Source organism: Gastrolobium bilobum, unplaced genomic scaffold (assembly GCF_033153095.1).
Source record: "Gastrolobium bilobum isolate Gb01-03AN ecotype WA unplaced genomic scaffold, APGP_CSIRO_Gbil_v1 utg5178, whole genome shotgun sequence".
In the NCBI taxonomy this organism is placed as follows: Eukaryota; Viridiplantae; Streptophyta; class Magnoliopsida; order Fabales; family Fabaceae; genus Gastrolobium; species Gastrolobium bilobum.
The window spans coordinates 46,478-69,105 of NW_026895726.1; the positions used below are offsets into that span (position 1 = coordinate 46,478).

General features: G+C 38.2%; 2 protein-coding genes across 3 annotated transcripts; one reads left to right on the plus strand and one right to left on the minus strand.

Moving 5' to 3' along the window:
* Positions 1–8,197: 8,197 nt before the first annotated feature.
* On the minus strand, positions 8,198–10,570 carry LOC133294501 (uncharacterized). Its single transcript, XM_061493186.1, has 5 exons — positions 10,427–10,570; positions 9,826–10,003; positions 9,291–9,355; positions 8,877–9,219; positions 8,198–8,784 (listed from the first exon to the last, which is right to left on the minus strand). Exons 1-5 carry the CDS (start codon positions 10,568–10,570, stop codon positions 8,198–8,200), a joined length of 1,317 nt encoding a protein of 438 aa, XP_061349170.1.
* Positions 10,571–12,684: 2,114 nt separating this feature from the next.
* Positions 12,685–18,023, plus strand: LOC133294487 (BTB/POZ and MATH domain-containing protein 2-like). Of its 2 annotated transcripts, XM_061493170.1 has the most exons (4): positions 12,685–13,374; positions 13,928–14,276; positions 16,503–16,779; positions 17,577–18,023. In XM_061493170.1, exons 1-4 carry the CDS (start codon positions 12,947–12,949, stop codon positions 17,753–17,755), a joined length of 1,233 nt encoding a protein of 410 aa, XP_061349154.1. In that variant the 5' UTR covers positions 12,685–12,946; the 3' UTR covers positions 17,756–18,023. The 2 variants fall into 2 exon arrangements, with proteins under 2 accessions (XP_061349154.1, XP_061349161.1); XM_061493177.1 differs by lacking the exon at positions 16,503–16,779 and having other exon boundaries at positions 13,928–14,246; positions 17,603–18,023.
* The last annotated feature ends 4,605 nt before the right edge of the window (positions 18,024–22,628 follow it).

Here is a 22,628-nt window from a genome sequence, read left to right on the forward strand (position 1 = left end):
CAATCACCTCACTAAGTCCTTTGCGGAACTTAGCTGCTAGAAACAACGGAGTAGGAGGAACCATCCAGAAGTGTGCAAACTTCACTATCTCATTAAACTTAGCCAGGTACTCATCAACAGACATCGAGCCCTGTACCAAACGATCTAACTCTCCCTGCTTCCTCTCCTGCGCATCATAGGGAAAGTATCGGCCCAGAAAGCACTCCTCAAAGAATGGCCACGTCATGACACGACCCTGCCTCTCAAAAGCACGAGAGTTGTGCGTCCACCACTCATGGGCATCGCCCTCCAGCATGTAAGTCGAGAACATCAGCTTCTGTGGGTCTGTACACTGCATGACCCGAAAAATCTTGTCCAGCAACTCTAGCCATCTCGCAGCAGCAATAGGATCCAAAGACCCCTCAAACACAGGTGGCTTATGCTTCCTGAAAGCATTCAACCGGCGATCGATCACATCACGATCCTCAGCAATCCTCACAAGGGGCTCCCCCGTCTCAGTGGCATGAGTAGCACTACCGATGTGACTATGGCTATCCTCCTGAACACTAGGTGGAGGCGGTGGCGGTGGTGGTAGAGCATGGCCTACAGCAGGACCAGCCCTCATCTCCTCCAACATGACTCTCATCATCGTCATGTTCGCCATCCTGTTCGCCTCGAGGACTTCCTCAGTGGTCCTCCGGTTTGCTTCACGAACCTCAGCTGCGGCTATCCGGTTCGCCTCGCGAACAGCTTCCATCATTGCCGCGTTGGCCACTCTAGCGGCCTCCTGATCGGCTAACCTAGCCGCCTGCATCTCAGCCAATGCAGTCAGGATAGGACCGGATTGATCCTCGGAAGTCTCTCATGTTCTCCCGGACCTTACCATGTCTCTGCACAAGTTACACAAATTATGAGTTGATCAGGCCCACGCAATGTGATCACATATACAGCATCATAATAAAATTCGACGGAGTAAACACAAAGACAGACACAACCAAACAACCTAGCAATTGCAATACATACAGGCTTTTCCCTCGAACCATTGCTCTGATACCATAAATATAACACCCCGTATATATCCGGTAATGTTATCATAATATCGTATTAAGCTGCGCTTAATTAAAATGCGGAATTACTTTTTCTTTTCAATTATGATGCCATTAACATTACCAATCTTGCTTAATAATCAATTAATAAAACATCGCCTGTATGTAATTGCAATAAAATAGCTCACTGAAATACCTCATAACATAGATATTATAATTGTGGCTCTAGTCACGGAACTACAACAATGCAGACCGGACCATCTAACAGTTTATACAACTCCAAACTAAAAGTACTAACAGAAAGTGTCATGGACAATCCCCATGCTTACTCAAATAAGGCAACATGCCCAATATCAGTCTCAACAGCAACATATCATAAATAGCGAAAAACATAAACAACATCCCAAATTCAGTCATGCTAACAAATAAGCAGAAACAACATAATCAGCTACGCTCCGGCCTCCCGCCGCCTGAGGCATCAGTACCCATACTACCTGATCCTGAAATAAGCATTCCCCAAACGTGGGGTAAGATCTCTAATCTAGAAATCTCAGTAAGTCAGTGAGTCCTCAAGGATCTTCCACCCCAAGCTCACTTACATGTGCAATATAAGTTCAAAAGCAGTTTATCATTTATCATTTCTAAAACAATGCAATGCAACAGATAATCATGTCATGTGTGTCAATACTAATCTACTGGCCAGAGACAGTGCAGGTATACGTCTATCACCTACACATCGTGCAAATACCACTTGCATTCACCCCGGTACACCGTCTTGTATGGCGCTACATACTCAGGCTTCCCGTCAAGATGAAACAACACATGCATATTAAAAGCCGTTACATGTAAAGTTCAATCAACATATCAAATATCCAAAAGCATGTACACAGCATGCATAAACCATACCCCCATGGGACATGGTGGAACCACAACATGGCTAAACCGAGGACACGAAAGCTTACCTCCAAGCTAGCTATCCAATGCCACAAGCTCAGAGTCCAATCACAGCAGATCACAATCTGATATAGACCAAATATAAATCAATAAACATGTACCACATGCATACAAATTAAAGACAACGCCTTTTCATTACGTTTTCACGTTTTAAAGCTTCTAACAAAGCCACAAGCCCTTAATCCCATGATTCTGGCTTAGTCTATTAAAAACAGAAGTTCAACTTCAACAATCTGGGGTCTACAAACCCCCAATAGCCTACTGTATGCACAGCACAGCTACTGTGCTGCGAAATCCCATAATATCTGGATACTCCTCGGGACCATATCCGGATATGCAATATCCGGATATCTCACTGTACATATCCGGATATGCCATATCCGGATATCCAGAATCCCATATCCGAATATACAATATCCAGATATCCCAAAACCCCATATCCGAATACACATATCCGGATATCCCATATCCGGATATTCCACGGGCAGATATCCAGATATTTCACGACAGAATGCAGTTTCTGCATTTTCGTGAAGATATACCTTAAAGGTTCCCTTTTACCGATTTTAAACCCCTAAACATGCATTTCTAGGCGTGTTCAACATTACCCAACAACAAGTTATCATATTTTAACCTTAACATGCATCAAGCTTTCATTTTTAAGCCTTAACACTCAAGTTAAAGGTTGGTACAACATACCAAAGGCCAAAACAGAGGTTCAACTGCTCAAGAAGCTCCCAAAACAGCTTCAACAGCTACTGGAAATATGGTGTACGAAAATGCTACACCAAGACTTGACCTTTCTACCCAAAGGTTGCTTCTTTAAGCAACAAAATACCCAACAAAACCCTAAACTAAAAGTACTAACACATGGACAATCACCATGCTCACTCAAATAAGGCAACATGCCCAACATCAGTCTCAACAGCAACATATCATAAATAGCGAAAAACATAAACTGCATCCCAAATTCAGTCATGCTAACAAATAAGCAGAAACAACATAATCAGCTACGCTCCGGACTCCCGCTGCCTGAGGCATCAGTACCCATACTACCTGAACCTGAAATAAGCATTCCCCAAACGTGGGGTAAGATCTCTAATCTAGAAATCTCAGTAAGTCAGTGAGTCCTCAAGGATCTTCCACCCCAAGCTCACTTACATGTGCAATATAAGTTCAAAAGCAGTTTATCATTTATCATTTCTAAAACAATGCAATGCAGCAGATAATCATGCCATGTGTGTCAATACTAATTTACTGGCCAGAGACAGTGCAGGTATACGTCTATCACCTACACACCGTGCAAGTACCACTTGCATTCACCCCGGCACACCGTCTTGTATGGCGCTACATACTCAGGCTTCCCGTCAAGATGAAACAATACATGCATATTAAAAGCCATTACATGTAAAGTTCAATCAACATATCAAATATCCAAAAGCATGTACACGACATGCATAAACCATACCCCCATGGGACATGGTGGAACCACAACATGACTAAACCGAGGACACGAAAGCTTACTTCCAAGCTAGCTATCCAATGCCACAAGCTCAGAGTCCAATCACAGCAGATCACAATCTGATATGGACCAAATATAAATCAATAAACATGTACCACATGCATACAAATTAAAGACAACGCCTTTTCATTACATTTTCAAGTTTTAAAGCTTCTAACAAAGCCACAAGCCCTTAATCCCATGATTCTGGCTTAGTCCATTAAAAACAGAAGTTTAACTTCAACAATCTGGGGTCTACAAACCCCCAATAGCCTACTGTATGCACAGCACAGCTACTGTGCTGCGAAATCCCATAATATCCAGATACTCCTTGGGACCATATCCGGATATGCAATATCCGGATATCTCACTGTACATATCCGGATATGCAATATCCGGATATCCAGAATCCCATATCCGAATATACAATATTCAGATATCCCAAAACCCCATATCCGAATACACATATCCGGATATCATATCCGGATATCCCATATCCGCATATTCCACGGGCAGATATCCGGATATTTCACGACAGAATGCAGTTTCTGCATTTTCGTGAAGATATCCCTTAAAGGTTCCCTTTTACCGATTTTAAACCCCTAAACATGCATTTCTAGGCGTGTTCAATATTACCCAACAACAAGTTATCATCTTTTAACCTTAACATGCATCAAGCTTTCATTTTTAAGCCTTAACACTCAAGTTAAAGGTTGGTACAACATACCAAATGCCAAAACAGAGGTTCAACTGCTCAAGAAGCTCCCAAAACAGCTTCAACAGCTACTGGAAATATGGTGTACGAAAATGCTACACCAAGACTTGACCTTTCTACCCAAAGGTTGCTTCTTTAAGCAACAAAATACCCAACTCAAGCTTCCACCAACAAGCCAACCAAGTCAGCCCCAAAACTCTCACCAACAGCAGCTGGAGTACCACTGAAGAACACCCTCACCCACCCACAATGATGTCTCTCACTCACACCAAGTGTTTACGATGATGAAACAACCAAGAAAATGGGTTCAAGGTTGAGTTTTGGTCAAGAACAAGAGAAGAAAGCAATGGAACAGTGCTCCCTCCCAAGCTGATCATCTCACTCACGCAGGAATGAAAGAGTCTAGGGTTTTGTGCCCAAAATGGGAGTATTTATAGCCAAAACTCACTTAAGCACGCCGTATTAAATTTAATTGCTATGCTTAGCATTTTAATCCCAAACTTTGGATTATGAAACTACATAATTTTCTAAGATTTATCATATTTTTCTTATATATTTCTGAGCAACTTTTCGGTACGCGTTTTTCCAAGTCAATACCGGTTTCTAGCACCAGTTCTCATTATTTGGACTTGAAACTCGTTTTACAAGTCCTACATATTATCCTAGTAATTATCATGCACTTACATTAATTTTCCGGGATACTTTTTCGGCACACATTTTTACCGACTAGCAGAACCGGTATCTGCACTTTTCTTCCGAAAAGCGACTTTCAGCATTATTACTCACTAACTATAATTATTAAAGCCTCATAATAATTATTAGAGTCAATTATGGAATCGTTTCCTAATTTCGCATAATTAATTAATTAAATACCTTAATTAACGGTGCGGGTTCTTACATCCATCCTCGCGCTTTATCCTGACGTTGCAGGACAAACACATCTCCACGCATGTATGGAACACATCAAATGACGCAAATGTGCGTGATCGTGTCCTCAATGTCAGACACGCTGCGTCACACGATCATTTGGATATACCCGAGGATATCCACCCTTACCTTAGGCAGGCAGGATTTTATCACGTTGCGCGTCTGCGCAACCATGAGGTTAGTGATACGTTGACTTTATAATAGGTGAAATTACATGTTTTATGTTTAATAAATTGTTATTTAATATAATTTTTTTTTTCAGATTGATCACTCACTTATCTCGGCCCTTGTTGAGAGATGGCGGCCTAAGACGCGCACATTCCATATGTCGATGGGTGAGGTTAAGATTACCCTGGAGGATGTCCACCATCTGCTGGGATTTCCCACAGATGGAGAGGTTGTATGTGGCCGCGTTGGAGGCCATCCCTTCTCATAGCTGGTTAGAGATTTCTTGGGGGTAGAGCCAGAGCGAGCGCGCGACTTGTATAAGAACCAAATTTCTCTGACATTTCTGAGGGAACAGTTTCTGCATTACCATCAACATGCTGGCACTGAACTTGGTCGTATGAGATACACACGTGCTTTGATCTTGCGCATTCTGGGTGGTTGCTTGTTCGTTGAGACTGCATCGAGCTTTGTACATGCGCGGTATCTACTATTTCTGGATGATTTTTAGCGGACGGGGACGTATTCTTGGGGTTCCGCTGTACTGGCTACCTTGTACAGGGAGTTGTGCAAGGTTACTGAGCCAGGACGATCTGATATGAGGGGATGTGCTCTGTTACTACAGTTGTGGGCATGGACGCGTTTCCCTACTATCTCACCCGCACTCCCTGCGATCACTGACGCGGAGGCTATTTTCGGGGCCAGGTGTGTGCCTTTTGAAAGTTTTTTTGTTTTCTTCCATTCAATATACACAGTTGTCATGGCTAACTCCTTTTTTTGTGTCTATCACGTATATTAATGTAATTTTATTTTTCTTATTGTTTTGCAGATTTAATATCTATATGCAGCAACGGTTTCGGTTCTCCCACATCAGACGCTATCGTCATCACATGGACGCTATGCCCATCCACAGTATACGGTGGAGGCCATACGATGGATTCGTTGTGCATCAACCATCGTCGGAGGAGGCGTGCAGATGGTTAATTGTATACCCACTCATACACTATCAGGTCGTTATGTAACAGCAGCCCGATAGAGTGCTGCGGCAATTTCGTTTTAGGCAGCCGATACCGAGCGATCCATTGCAATGTTCAGAGCTGCTTACTATCACCCTAACTGATAAGGGTGACGTAGACTGGAAGGACCGACATGGACTGTATATAGCGCAGTGGCATTCCAGGCACACCCTCGTTGCTTAGGGTTTACAGCCAGACGAGGGAGATGGACATCTTTCTATCAACAGCACGTACATCCAGTGGTATTTTCAGCATACGCGTAGATGGATGATGCAAAGATCAGCCATTCATTCTCATGTGGTATGTTAATTCAGACGTTTCATTATAGTTTTGTGAACTATTTAATATAAATAATGACATCACAAATTTAACATTTTTCCGCAATACAGAGTGATCGCATTGAGACTGTTGTTCATATGGCATCGGACGAGGCGCAGGGAGCATTCACTTACCGCTAGATATACGACGAGGCCCTTCAGGCTATGTCTGCATTCGCTGAGTTTTGTAGACTGACAGAACCTGGAGAACTCGCCCCTCCGCCGACAGTTGTCCAGACAGTGGAGCCTCCTCGTCCCGAGCGTCGAAGTCGGCGTGCACGCCACGAGGGATTGCCACTACATCATCAGACTCCCGCAACGGCTGATCGGCCTGTGCTTGTGCAGTCTCTTCCACCTCGTCCTGCCGGGCAGTTTTATGCACCAGCTTACCCTTCAGGTGGCCCGTCGCAGCCATACTGGTGGCCTCCGCAGCCTGTCCCTCCCACGGGTGGTTCTGGACAACCTAGTGGACCATCGTCATAGTACGGGTACCCTTGGTTTTCAGCACCGTTGCAGCCGTACCCTGCATTTCAGCATCATTTCAGTCAGCCGTTCCCAGGTCAGACCAGTGGACCATCCTATACGTATGCTGAGCCTCATGCGCATGAGCATAGTCAATTTCCAGGGCAGTCTAGTTCGCAGCCCACGCATGGTCTGGATGAGTTTACAGATGATTACATACCGACATTCGATTCACCTGGCCTCATGGCGACACCGCAGGCATATTCGACTGACTACCTACAGTCACCTGTATCTGGTCCTACAGGTGTGGTTTCACAGGAGGATGTTGATGGGGACGCAGGAGACGATGCAGCCGGAGGAGGCGGTGGAAACAGCATCAGGCGTAACCCAGATAGACAGGCCAGAGAGCGGTGTTTCTTGTCACCATATGAGCATGACCAGGCACGTTGTGCCGGGTATCATGGCAGGAGGCGACAACAGTGATTCGTTGTTTTATCATATGATTTTTTGTTACATTTCTTGCTCTTGTCAATATGCCTATTGTACCTATTGTCTTAGTTTGGATACTTGTTCTATCTTTATCACCGGACATGTTTTTATATTATTACTCTTTGTTGAGGCTTTTATGTTATTCCTACTTCATGTGGCGGTATGTGCAATGCCTATGATCACAACCCGAAAAAGGGATTAATTAACAACAACCACACGATAATTATATTAATAGACAAGTTACATTCACTACAATTCTCGAGGTACGATAACGAAAGCAAATAAAAACCAGGCATAATTAACCACATTAAAAAAAATGGTGACAACACACAAGATGACAAGGTACCAACGTTTTAGCAAGTTTGTATCACACGATCACCCAACATTCATGTGCCTTGCAGGCGAGATGGACAACGACGTCTGTCATGGCCAACAACCCTACAATAACCATATCTTACCTACATACTCGCACCTCTGTGCTGATCCATTTCGTTACGGATGCGGGTACTTCGTGGCCTCCATTTTTGACGTCTAAGTGACACATCCGGGAGAATGGTTGGGCCTTGGCCAGGTGGGATGAAGTCTTCATTGCCAATTGGATACCATTTCCTGGAATATACCTGACACTAATATGATGCACCATATGTAGGATCAATGTATTGTAAGGGGTCATGGTTTACTGATTTGCATGCTGCAATCACATGACTACATGGGTACCTAAAAGAGGTAAACTCACCACACTGACACACCCGATCAGCTAACGAAACCCACCACTTCTTTCCGCCTCTATGAGTTCTTTGATTGTAAGAATCTTGAACTTCAAATCGTGTTTTTTGTCTGTCATACGACGTAACAAAGTGTCTTGCAGCATCTTGTTGGTTATTAAGGTATGAAACCCAGAACACTTTGGCGTAACGATTACCTTTGTCCATCTCTTCCTGAGCCTCCTGCCCGTGTGCCAAAATATATTTATTTAACCGAGCGTATGTGAACCGCACCAAAGATGTGATGGGCAGGTTTCTGGCACCTTTAAGGACCTTGTTAACACACTCCGACAAGTTTGTAGTCATGTGGCCAAATCGTCTTTCTTCAACATCGTACGATATACTCCATTTTTTCTTTGGAATTCGATCAATCCATGCTGCAATTTGTGGGCTTGATTCTTTAAAATTTTCCAAACCAGCATCAAAATCCAAACGCGACGTAGTATATCCTGACGAATTACAACAATTCATTATAACATAATTATATAAGAAATAAAGTCATATGCAGTATCAAATAATTAAAAAGGGCGCAGGACCATACCTAACTTGTTTAACTGCTTCTTCAACAGGATATTTTTGAACTTATGATTGAAATTACTAGCCACATGTCTCAGGCAAAAAACATGGTAAGCTTTCGGGGGTTGCCACCCTAGATGTTCATTATTGACGGCCGTTAATATACCAGCATGTCGATCAGTAACAAGATATATCCCCTCTTTCTGAGTCACATGGATTCGTAACATCGCCAAAAACCAGGACCCGTTGTCAATATTCTCACAATTAACAACAGCAAATGCAACAGGCAGGACATAATTGTTACCGTCAACAGCTGTAGATATCAATAGTGTTCCGCGGTGTTTTCCATACAAATGTGTCCCATCGATCTGGAGCATAGGCTTACAATAATTAAATGCATCACAACACTGTTTGAAAGTCCAAAAAACCCTTTAAACACCTTGTGCGACCCATCGAGGCGACCATCGATCCTATGTTCATTCACGTCCAGTTTATAAGCAGACCCTGGAGAAAACAATAACATATAATTCAACCATCTCGGCAGGAATGCGTACGACTCATCCCAATCCCCAAAAACCCTCACAACTGCCTTCTGCTTTGCTTTCCAGGCCTTTCTGTATGATATATGAAATCCTAGACACGATGCAATCCTTTTCACGCACCATTTCTGCGGTTTGAGAAACAGCCCAATATTAGTGTTACGAAAACGGTATTTATTGAAACATAGAGAGTCTGGTTGACTTACCGATGATCAATGAACAAATGAAACTATTAAGTTGTTTGTGATCTTGTGAAAGTGTCTGATTAACATATGTATGGATGTTGTTCCATATGCCTATGATCCATTCATGACCGCCTTTTTAAGATATGCCTGCATTCTCCATGGACAACCGTCATTGTGATTTTGACAAATCATTATCAGCCTTTTCGTATCACTTTTTAGCATCTAGCAATCAGTCGAGACATGGATTGACCTCGTTGTAATCTCAACTTCTTGTATATTATTTTCTTCAGCTCAGTATATTTGCAACCCGGACTCATGCAGAAGATCTTCGTATCTCCTTCAAACACTTGACCGTTCGGTTCAAAATATCTTCTCCCATTGTAATATAGAAGGCATATTACATCGTTGTTACTCTCACTCATTATGTACTGAAATAGCAAAAAGTAACAAACAAAAATGGAAACTTCAAGGAAAACAGACGAGAATGACTTCGGGAGAGGAAGAGGGGGTGTGTATAAGTAGAACTGAGTTCGCTACCTAGGGCAACGAACTGTAACTGTCGGCAGGTAGTTCGCTTACCTAGGCAGCGAACTTGTGGTGGACTGCCACGTGGCACATAGTTCGCTACACGGGGAAGCGAACTGCGTCAGTGGCTGCCACTTGTCACCTAGTTCGCTGTCAATGTCAGCGAACTGTGTGCCAATTGACACATGGCAAAGAGTCCGCCTGGTCCCCCAGCGAACTGTGTTGGGGTCAGACACGTGGCAAACCAAGTCCGCGTTGTCTATCAGCGAACTCTTTATACGTGTCAGCATTTATTGCACTCAAGTCCGCCTGTGTCAGTAGCGAACTTGAGCACCATCAGGCTGTTGACACATCACCACACCTAGTTCGGTACTACTCCCAGCGAACTTGCCTGCGTGGCAGTTTGGGGAAAAAGTGCGTAGGCGTGACATTTTGACAAATAAGACTTGAAACAGCGACACAATGGTCATTGTTCCGTTAGATCTTAGTCATAATGATAATTATTGTCCAATCAAAGGTGTGTCTAAGATATTTTTCACCTTATATTTTCTGACGTGTAAGATCCACTTCATGGCAAATTTTAATACAAGCGACATCCCAATTTGATTAGATATTTCTTTTTTTTCGGAAAAGGATTAGATATTCTTAATTATTGATTTGAGGCATACGTGTTATTCACGGGAAAGATTGATAATTAAAATTTAACTTCTTTCTTATTAGGCCTCATCGAAACCTGTAAAATAAAATTTGATTAAAATTAGTCTCACATGTGTATATATATTATTGAGACAGAATTTACATTGTTAAATTTTTTTTACGAAGTTTTTTTTTGTTCATATTATTTTTATGAAGTTACTTCTAATCAATGGGCGATGACATCGATGAACAACAAAAATAATCAAATTCTAAATTAATTTATCATATAGTACAATCTAATCTATAGCTCAATAAATATATATGGTAACCTTCCATACCTTAATGAAAAAATAGAAATAACGAGTGAAGTATTATTTTAGATTAAACAGTTTTAAGTATTAAACCGTCTAAATTTGTTTTATACCAATTTATTTTTTCATAATATATTTCAAATTAAAACAGTTTAAAAATTATTTATTGACACTGAATTAAATATCATACAATAAAAATATATAAAATCAATTTAATGTAAATAATATTACAAAGTTAAATTAATAAAAAAAATGGGATATGATCCTTTAACATCGATGTCAATTTGAAGTTTGACATCTCATCTGAGAACAATTAGATAAAAAAATATCAATATCTTTGAATTTGTAAGCATGTGACATCATTGATCTTTTTTGATCTAACGGCTTTCAGATGAGATGTCAAACATAAAATTTGACACTAGTGTCAAACTTTAAATTTGATATCGGTGTCAAAAGATCCAACCCAAAACAATATATTAAAAAAAAATCTGAAAAAGTAAATTGGGACTTTTCTCCAAAATAAAAAACTTCCCAAACTCAACTTGGCCATAATATAGTTGATAAATTTATATTATCTAAAATTTCTACCTAAATAATGAAATTCTAATTGTTTTTTTTTTTTAATGGGAAGCTGAGGCGCCGCCATATGTGACTGAAATTTATTGTTTCGTACCGTTATAATTTCTCTCTCTTCTGAAATTTGCTTATCGTTAGGGGACACGTAGTATAAACCAATATGAGTCGCCAAGAAAGATTAAATTAAAAGACCCGCGGCGCAATGCGCGTCACAGCATTATTTTCTATTTTCTTGTCTGGAAATTAAATAATTATTTATGAGAAAAAACGTTTGTCATTTTTTCTTTTTTGATATCAGAAATATGGGTTTTGCATTTGTTTACATGACAAATGAAATTTTTTTTACACATACATCGATATTTGTGCTGTATTTTTTATTTTATTTTAAACATGGTGGACCCCACATTTATTATCTTTATAACATGAGAAGAAAATTATCCTACAATATTATACTTGTTTTTTTTTTCAGAAATATTTGTTATTTTAAAGAAGATTCCGATTTATATATTTAATTATAGAAAAAAGATTTATCATTTTATATATAATTTTGTGTCATTTTTAATGAAACTATGTCATTTTGATATGTTTTATCATTCTTTGTTATATAATTAAGAAGAAGAAAAAAAGCGAAGAAGAGAGAAGGTAAAAATACATCAAAATAACGTAATTTTATTAAAAATAATATAACTTTGTGTCCTTTAAAATGACAAATACTCTTTCCTTTAATTATTTGTTATATTCTATTTTCTTCATAAAATGAAAAAAATAATAATATTTTTTTATCAATTATATAGTAAAAAGACATCATTAATATAATATAACATAAAGCTATAAAGAAGATTATATTTATAAACTCTTATAAATTACACTGTGTACTCTATATTAAATTACACCAAATCCTTTAGAAATATACAATATAATTTATAAGAAAAATGTGTAAACGGGATCATTTGCCTAAAGTTATATAGAAATGTTATAAAAAAAAAACGGGAAACGTTTTTTCTCTTTATTTATAGCCATTTAAAGTCATCATTCATAATTTCTCTTCCTTATCTCTCTTTCGGAGTAATTTTCTTTGAATGCAAACCCTAGATAATTCATCTTTCAGAATCTCATAATAAATTTCCCTGAGGAACTCCTAGATTTTCTCACCAACCTTTCACTTTTCCAAGATAAAGATTCAGTTGACCCCAGTATCCCGATTTTACATACAGATCCTAGATCTACAAATCCCATTTCGTTTAATTTGATATCCCGGACTTAGATTCTGGAACATATCTCATAATTTCAATACATTGGTGATTCACCTATCTTGACTTGCGTATGGGTAAGATTCTGCGAGAAACCTCGAGGCCGTCCTCTAATTCTTGGTCCACATCACCTTCTTCTGCTCCTGCAACGACGTCGTCGACCTCGATCACCGATACCGTTAGGGGTTCGCACCGATTCAAGATCACGGGGTATTCTTTGTCGAAAGGGATTGGGATTGGGAAATACATAGCATCGGACATTTTCTCGGTCGGAGGGTACGATTGGGCGATCTATTTTTACCCGGACGGGAAGAGCGTGGAGGACAATGCTACGCATGTATCACTCTTCATCGCGCTTGCTAGCGAAGGCACCGACGTTAGGGCTCTTTTCGAGCTGACCCTTTTAGATCAGAGTGGGAAGGAGAGGCATAAGGTGCATAGTCATTTCGAGAGGACCCTCGAGAGTGGACCGTACACGTTGAAATACCGTGGTAGCATGTGGTGCGTGAGTTGGATTTTACGTGACTTTTATATATATATAATTTAAAATTTATTTCTTGATTTACTGGTGTATGTTCTGATCCTGCTATGTTATTCAATATTGTGTTTGTCTGAGAAAATTTGAAGAGCCGGTGATGGGATTTTTTTTTAAATGTGGGATTTTGTTATTTTTCCTTGGGGAGGGTTCATGTTATTTGAGAAGTATCTTTTCAGAGATTTATTTTTATGTCATGCCAACATGTGTCATTGAACTGAAGCTTAGTTGTTAATCCTTCTGATTATTTGTGGGTGGGGTTGGTTGTTAAAACATGTTTCATTTTATTTCTCCAAAAAAAGAAAAAGCTAAAGAAAAGAAGAATTTTATTTCTGATATAGATTTTTTTTTTGAAGTGAATTGTCTCCCCCCTTGAAATGTAATTTTGAATATATGAGAGACGTTGATGTATGATTATGGGTTGGCCAAATACTCCCTGATACGAATGTGGAACTTTTTTGTGACAAGGGAAGATGAACAGTTTGGCAAAGGCTGATTGTTTTTAATTGGGTGTTTCAGGGGTTACAAGCGGTTTTTTAAGAGAACAGCACTAGAGACATCAGACTACCTTAAAGATGATTGCCTTAGTGTTCATTGTAGTGTCGGTGTTGTAAAGTCACACACGGAGGGCCCTAAAATTTATTCAATCGCGATACTGCCTTCTAACATTGGTCAGCAATTTGGGAAGCTCCTGGAAAGTGGAAAAGGAAGTGATGTGAGTTTTGAAGTAAATGGAGAAATTTTTGCTGCTCATAAGTTGGTACTAGCTGCTCGCTCACCTGTTTTCAGAGCTCAACTTTTTGGTCCTATGAAAGATCAGAATACCCGGTGTATAAATGTTGAAGACATGGAAGCTCCAGTTTTCAAGGTTTGAATTAATGTTCATTGTGCTTACTCTCTTTGATTTGTGTTTGTGATGTGGTTGCAAAATATGTTTTGGTTATCATTTCTGTCCATGCCGTGATTTACACATTGTACTTTATAATTATTGGAGTTTTTTCCTTGGTTTTTCCCTTACCATAGTTAAGCATATCATTGTAACTGACTTAATGCCCAATTGTGCCTATTTCTTTCAGTAGGTGGGTCTTGAAATTTGTTCGCAAAACATATGGTTTTAGTGATTGTTCTGATCTACAAATCTCATGTAGTATTTCTCTGTTGATAAATCTAAAAGCATTTTATTATAACAGGTTTTTCTTTATAGAAATGGACACGTATATGTTTTGAAATTCTATTGTACCTTTGCCCATTGGGATTATTATTGACTGTTGGATAGTGCTGTACAAATCACGTAGGTTGAAGTAGAATCCAATAATAAAAATGCTAAGGGTACCATGAAACCTCTATTATATTTTGATGCAGAAACCTATTTGGTCTATTTTTTGCCAACATTTTTGCCCTCTTCCCTCATTTATGCAACCAAAAAAGAATTGGTACAGAGATTAGTATTTTTTTAGATAGTAATCCACTGCGACAGATTTGACACAGATCATGTGAACCTTTTTGAAAGGCACCCCCCCCCCCCCCCCCCAACCAAAAAAAAATCTGATTAGATGAACAAGTTCTGATAATTGACTGTAGTTACGAGTTCCTTTCTGATTTTGGTTTCTCTTTGGCAAGTTGTTCCATCTGGTTGCATATATAATCAGTACTGTTACACAATTGGTACTGTATCATATCGTAACATGGTGGTTTGTATTTGGAATGATTGATTCACATGGCTATTTGGTTATGGAAAGCAGTTCTTTGGTGCTTTATATAATTTATGCTTTGAATTGGAAAGTGATATTTGTAAAGCTATTTTATTGAGTTCCACTTCTCTAAGTGCTAAATGTTGTCAACTTGATTTTGATCTTTGAGGTTTATGAACATGATAGGATATCTTGCATCATATAATATGTGATTTATTTATTTTTCCTAAATCTACAGAAAAAAATTGATAAGAAATAACTGTAGAGGGGGATGGCTCTTCTTTGTTGATTTTTTTCTTTTTCTTTCCTATGTATAGTTGCCTTAAGAAGGATATGTCTTAGTTGTGTTATCCGCCCCCTATATATTAAATTACAGTACTATCATAAGAATGGTTTAATCTCTTATTTTACTTGCGCTTTATTTCAACCTCACTTTTTTTAAATTTTAAATTCAAATTCTTTTTGAATTAATTTTACATATTTTAGTTATAATCTTAAGCATTTTTCTCTTTAATCTGTATTTTTTATATTTTAGTTTAATTAATTATGCATACTTTATAATTCAACAAAGAAAAAAATTAAATATCTTTTCTTTTAATTTACACTTTTTAGATTTTACCTGAATTTAAAAATACCTGTGTAATGTACTGGATACTTACTAGTTTATTAATACATATTGAAATATATTGAATTCTTTGAAGCACATTAGGAGTGAAACTAGTATGTATATATATATATATATATTCTCAGAAGTCTTACACTCCATCTCAGCTATTGATTTCTGTCCATCTAATGGTTGTAGTTTATTGAGTTAAAAAAAAAAACCACTCTCTGTTTAACCTGACTAGTGAGTGTGGGGTGGAGGCAATCCTTGTACGCAGTCTTACCCTTGTATAATTGCAAAGAGGCTATTTCCTGTATTTGAACTCATGACCTTTCAGTCATGAAAGAATAGCTTTATCATTGCTCTTGGTTGTAGTTTATTGAGTTATATCAATTAATTAATTATTAATTCCAAATAAAATACAACTGTTAGATGAACGGAAATAGCTAGGATGGGGAGTAAGACTTCATAGTCTTACACCGGAGTCGAAAGATCACTCTTCTTATATACATACATATTGAGATATTATCATTCTACATCAGTGTAAGAATAAGAAGTCTTACACTCAATCTTAGCTATTGATCTACGTGCATCGGATAGATGCTAGTGGGACCAACGATTAATCACCGGTGTAAGTTTATATATGTGTGAGTTTGTTTTTTATTTCTCAAGCAGCCATTGATTCCATGCAGTTTACATACAATTACTACATCCAGTGCTTGTGTTTAATGAGATAGCAATATGTATGTGGAATGGGCAACTTGTCTGCTGTGCCTTACCTTATTTTTCTTTTTTGCAGGCGTTGCTTCATGTTATTTATTGGGACTCACTACCTGACATGCAAGAGCTTACTGGGTTGAACTCAACATGGGCAACTACCTTGATGGCTCAGCATCTGCTAGCAGCAGCTGATCGGTATGGCTTAGAGAGGCTTAGGCTGATGTGTGAAGCAAGTCTCTGTGAAGATGTTGCTATAAACACTGTGGCTACGACTTTAGCATTGGCAGAGCAGCACCATTGTTTCCAGCTGAAAGCAGTCTGTCTGAAATTTATTGCAAGGCCTGAAAATCTCAGAGGTGTGTTTCTTTCTTTGAACTTTTTATTTTGTCATGCACACACAGCAAAAGTGCAATATTAGGGTGTAATTGAGACATTAAAAGGTCTGAAAGTCAGTATGTAACCATCATTGGAAGTTAAATTTGTTACTGACATTATGCTAGTCACAAACTCACTATTATGCTTCCAGTTTGAACTTGAAGAAAAATAGGCTAAGCTATGAAGGATTCATCTGTTGTTGCTTTTAATGATATTTTTTTTAACAAAAAAATTACAAGTAATTTATTAATGCAAGATAGTTTAGTGACCTTAGGAATTCTTTATATAGTCTTGATTCTTAAACTTGTCTGATTAGGATCATTAATGAGATGGCTTTTACCCAAATCTTTTATGAGACAAGATATTGTTACTACCAATTAGTGTTACTACCAAATTGTTTCATCGTTAGATCGATTATGTTGATCCAACAGTTCTAATTTTACTTTCTAAAAACCTTCTTTATTCTCCCTATATTTAATACTTTAAAATTATTTTCACCTTTGTATGGTTATGATTCCTCATATTTAATGCTTTCACATTAAATATGAGAATCATAATCATACGAAGGTAAAAATTAATATAACCGTTGGATCAACACAATCGATCTAACGGTGAAACAAATTGGTAGTAACACTAATTGGTAGTAACAATATCCTATCTCATCTTTTATTTGGAAAATTTATTTACATCAACTACAAAAAAAGTGGTGGTTCATTTTATTCTTCATCCAGAACTATAATTATCAACTGAAGTATTTTCTTCCCTTTTGTTTCTTCAGCTGTGATGCAGACTGATGGTTTTGAGTACTTGAAAGAAAGTTGCCCATCTGTTCTGACTGAGCTATTGGAGTACGTGGCTAGATTTACTGAGCATTCGGACTTCATGTACAAGCATAGGAATGAAGCAATACTTGATGGCAGCGACATAAATGGAAGGCGTGTGAAGCAAAGGCTATAGTGTGCACACTGAATAGCTCTCTGTACAACCCTCTTTCCTCCCTCTTCACTCGCCTTTAAAAATTACAGTCAGCGCCATAGATAGAGGGGGACGATAAGCATTTATAGGCTTAGAGGCAATTCTAAATTTTCTTAGCTTATTTCATTCATGTCTAGGAGATGTAAATGTAGTTTGTTTCGGTGCTGTTGCAGGTCTGTCTCACCTAGGTTTCTGTAATATACTTTTTCTCTTTACTCGGAAAACATTTGTCTGAAATGAAAGTATTGATCAAAGCACTGTTTGTCTGCTCTTACATTTGGATTTGTGTTTTGGTATTCTACATGTTGCCTTAAGAGCTGATCAATCAAAAAATGCTGTTTTGGTGTGACAGAGATGGCATCATTTTTGCCGTTGATATGAACATTTTTTTATTAAAATGGGGAGTTGGAAGTTTGATAAAATTAACTTTTTAAGGGATGACATTTATAAATGATATACACGAGTGGCGAACTCAACATTCTGGGATTAATTTTATCAATTTTATGATACAAAATTACACCGAATAAGTTTTACTAATTGTAAGTTTCAATGATAATTACGTGCTTGGGGCCATCTGAATTGATATACAAGTTTTGCGGATATCTAAAAGATATGTTAATTAGGTAGTAGGCTCATTTGATTAGTCTAGTATTCATACTTGGTCATCTCCAATATGCCACATATTGGTTGCAGGCAAGTGGGAACGGAGTAAAAGTGGCAAGTATGTTAAGGTGTGTTTGTCTTCGAATTCTGTGTTTTCCTTCATGGGCAAAGTGGCAAGTCAACCGCTTCGATTTCGTTGTTGTAGTTGTTCTTCTCGTACTTCAAGGATTTGGTTGGTAGAGAAGTAACGGATGAGCTCAAGAACGATTTGGCCATCAGAGGCACATTGCAATTCGTCTATCAGTACCTCAACATCAAGCTCGAAATCACTCGCGTTGTCGACCAGTACAAGTACCCTCACATGGTAACCATCTCAATTTCTGTCTAGGATTTTTTACATTTTACTTTTTTCCTAAAGCAAAACGATCTATTTCTATTTCACGCTTAATACTTCCAAGGCTATGGATTTTGGTTTTGGGTATTGCTCGGTTTAGCAAGCGTTTAAGCACTTAGAATATACACATATTGGATGAATAATTGGATTATGCTTCAAGCAGGATTCAAGTTGTTTCTTGGTGTACCAGAATTTGGTTAATTGTGAATGCAGCTGCAGATCATGATTACACTCTTCACGTGATTTGAAAAGTTAAAAAAATGTAGTCTTTGGCTAAAGAAATTTAAACGTAAAAGTGCAGAGAAAGGGGATTTTTTTTTTTTTTTTTTTTTTCATATAGAGAGGATTTTATAATGCTTCTTTGTTAATAACTACTAAGAGGAGCATAAGTAGAACCATGCGCCCACTGGGGCATGCTGATTTCGGTTCATGCTTGTGCTGGATTTTTGCTTAAATCTAAACATCTATTAGTTACTACTAGGTATACTCCTCACTTATGTTAAATTTTCACATGAACTTGTTAGTATCATTCTTCAGATCATAACACTGCATTCTTGTTGAACTAATGATTGTAGGAATCCATCTACTAGAAAAAAATGATTGTAGGATTCAACTCTGCGGTTCTCTTTTCCTGTCCCCTTCTTCGTCCATCCAATTAAAAATGCCAACTCAGCAAAATAAGTTGACAATTAGATTACTGAGGGTTGCGTTAAAAAGAAGAATATAGTGAGGTTGATTTGTTATGTTGTTACTCTAGAGAAGGTGTGATAAATACAAAAAGATTTGCTGCTATAGTGCGGGATACCACTTTAAGATATCATTACTGTTAAGAACCTTGAGGTCACCACCCAAAAAGCTAGCTCCTGGATATGGCAGCAAATGCGAACCGCTTCGCCCGAGAACAGAAACGAACGATTGTGGCTGGCTTCAAACAGCAGCACACGAACAAAGGCAACACAATCAAGGGACACGAACTGTGAACTGGATCCAAATGAAGTCGGTTGAACGAGGTGAAGGCTGATCTGGAAAGAGAACAGCTGGGCGACCAAGTCTATCCTTGATCGACGGCGAACGGCCTCCGGAAAACACCGCACGCGCCGGAGGAAGGTGGCGCGTGTTGGCCACGCGCAGAGAAGAAAGTGGCGCGTCAGAGAGCGTGGGGCCACCTATGACGGTGGGTCCTTCGGCTTTGCGTAGATCGGCTCCTTCTGAGTCCGTTGATGTATGCTTTGACAAAAACGGTCGCCGGAGAAATTTTCCGGTGACAGAGGACGGTGGCTGACGGTGGCCGGAATACTGTCGGTGTGACAGCTTTTGAAAAGAAAAATTTTACTCGATAAACAGTAGGTCCACCGGACAGACGTAGATTAAAATTCCTCTCGTTAGGCTCTGGATACCATGTTAAATATCAGGACCCGAGAGGTTGTGAGTAATCCATGTGTCTTGACTACACAGCAGAGAGTCTATTATATAACTGAAAAGAAAGGAAGTACAAAGAGATATACATGATGTGAGACTAGTAAACTACTATTCTAAACTAATATTCACAACAATTACAAAAGGATTTTGGGACATAAGTTTAGGTACGATGGAAAGTAATAGTAGAATTGATGAATATTTTATACAATTTCTCAACTATATTGGTAAGCGGGTTGATGAAAAATCTTTGCTTCGATAACTTGGGGCCAATGGCAAAAGCCTTCGCATTCTATGCTATAAAGGGAATTAATCTCATCAAAATGAGTGAGAACACCCATGGAAAATGAAAAAAAAAAAAACTGATGAATATTTATACCAATTTCTAAAATCATCATCTGTTGCGTGTATACAGATAAGAATCCTTTTGTGTTCTTTTCCTGCCAATTTTGTTATATCTGATTATGTCGTAATTAGTTTAATGTTAATTATATTTTAATTATTTAAGGACGAGCCTTGGAGTAATAATAAAGTTGCTCCTTGTGATTGTCATGGGTTTGAGTTTGAGAAATAGTCTCTTTACAAAAGAAGGGAAGGCGGGTACAATCGATCTTTACTCCTATTCTCGTAATTCGAGGAGCTTTGTGCATCAGAGTTTGCCTTTTATTATATTTTAATTATTCATGATATAGCATTATAGCCAATATTACTCTCTTGTGCATCGCTCCTGATGAATGATGGCCATGTAACTATGCTGGGTGTAAACATTTCTATATTTGTTGGCAGCTTTCTGTAAGGAATTGCCTCATTAGAGGGACGGTGGTGAGATATGTGCAATTGCCTCGTGATGCAACCAGGAGAGAAATCTCGGGGTGGCTAATTTGGCTGGTCAAATTATTGTAATGTATCTGTATTTGACAATTTGGTTAGAAACTTTTACCAATTATGAGGCTATCTATATTGCCTTCTCCTTTTGTTTCTTTTCGAAGCATTGTCCAATTTTGCCTTCAAAAAGTGATATAAATATAGCTGCATTGCGTTTTCTTACCCCTTCTTTTGTTTATTACATGTTTTTTTTCTTCAAAGAAAATGACAGTTTAAGGATAGCAACTAAGCATGTATAAACAATGCACACATATCTGCAAAGCTTAGTTCATCAGTGTTCAAACCATCCACATTAGTATTTAATGGTTTCCGAATTCTTTGAGACCGAACTCAGAAGGGTTGATTGATTGACTGATTTTGTCTTTCAAGATTGCTCTCTCTATGCAATCGCCTCACATTTGTCAAAAACCTCTCGTTATTTAATTAATGGCTTGTGCATATCCAGCCCCTTGTCTTTATTTAGGGGATCACAAGTTTTGGAGAGTGTGTTATTTGAAAGTCAGGACATGATATAAGCTTTAGGTTTAGGGAGTGTTCATAAATGAAATTTTAGATGACTTACGGAATTGAACTAAAAACAGTTGAAAAGCTTTAGCGAGAGTTTATAAATGGAATTTCAAACTGAACCAAAAATATTTCAATTGATGCTGGATGATCTTACTAATTAAGCCAACATCATTGGCTATCAGTCCCTTGTTTTTAGTGAATAGGGGTGATGCTTGACAAGTTTTGTGGTCTGAGAGATAGGTCCCGTAGCGTTAATATGCTTTATTTACATTTGGAATTTAGGATCATTCTGATAGTAAAATTCCAAGTGAAAAATTCTTGAATCAGATTTGTTAGTGAAATTGTATTAAAAACTAATTCATAATCTTTTTATCCCCGTACCAACTTACCTTAAGTAGGAAAAAGTTTGAATAAAAGTACTTCAAAAATGTTTTAAGTGAAATAATCACATAGAAACTTTATCTAAGAGCTTCTGTTAATTCAATTATAAACGACAAAACCAGCAATTGCATTTAAGCTACCTAACGTTCTAATCAATTGGCAGATAAAAGACAATAGCATCAATGAAAAGGTTGAGTTCGCTTTTTTATGTGTGATCTTTTATTGGTATTAGTAGGTCATTTGCAAGCATTATTAAAAATGTTGAATAACTTGTTTACCAAAAAAAAAAAAATGTTGAATAACTTAAAAATTTGCATTTATCTCTAAAATGATTATGATAATTTAAGTTTAAAGTGCTTTGGTAATTGTGTTAATAAATATAACTGTAATAATATATTATAACTATTTCCAATTCATGATTAAGAATTATTTAGAATTGGTTTTACAACTGGGCCGATCATGTGATCTTCCTCTACACAAATAGCTTGGAACCACCTTGGGTCAGAACATCTTGCAGTTGGAGTAGCTTTAACCCATGGGTCTTCAATGGAACAAGATGGGGGGGGGGGTGTACCTGCAAGACACTCCAACGCTCAAGTCAGATATAGTTCAAGCATGTTATAATTATGTAGAAGAAGATGTGTACCTTGAGTTAACACATATGTATTT

Coding starts and splice junctions, on each gene's coding strand:
- LOC133294487 (XM_061493170.1), top strand. CDS start 12,947: ATGGGTAAGATTCTGCGAGAAACCTCGAGGCCGTCCTCTAATTCTTGG. Junction 13,375..13,927: donor AAATACCGTGGTAGCATGTG/GTGCGTGAGTTG, acceptor TGGGTGTTTCAG/GGGTTACAAGCGGTTTTTTA. Junction 16,780..17,576: donor AAGGCCTGAAAATCTCAGAG/GTGTGTTTCTTT, acceptor TTGTTTCTTCAG/CTGTGATGCAGACTGATGGT.
- LOC133294501 (XM_061493186.1), bottom strand. CDS start 10,570: ATGACCATTGTGTCGCTGTTTCAAGTCTTATTTGTCAAAATGTCACGC. Junction 10,004..10,426: donor AACAGCCTGATGGTGCTCAA/GTTCGCTACTGA, acceptor TTGCTATTTCAG/TACATAATGAGTGAGAGTAA. Junction 9,356..9,825: donor GAAGTTGAGATTACAACGAG/GTCAATCCATGT, acceptor TGTTTTCTCCAG/GGTCTGCTTATAAACTGGAC.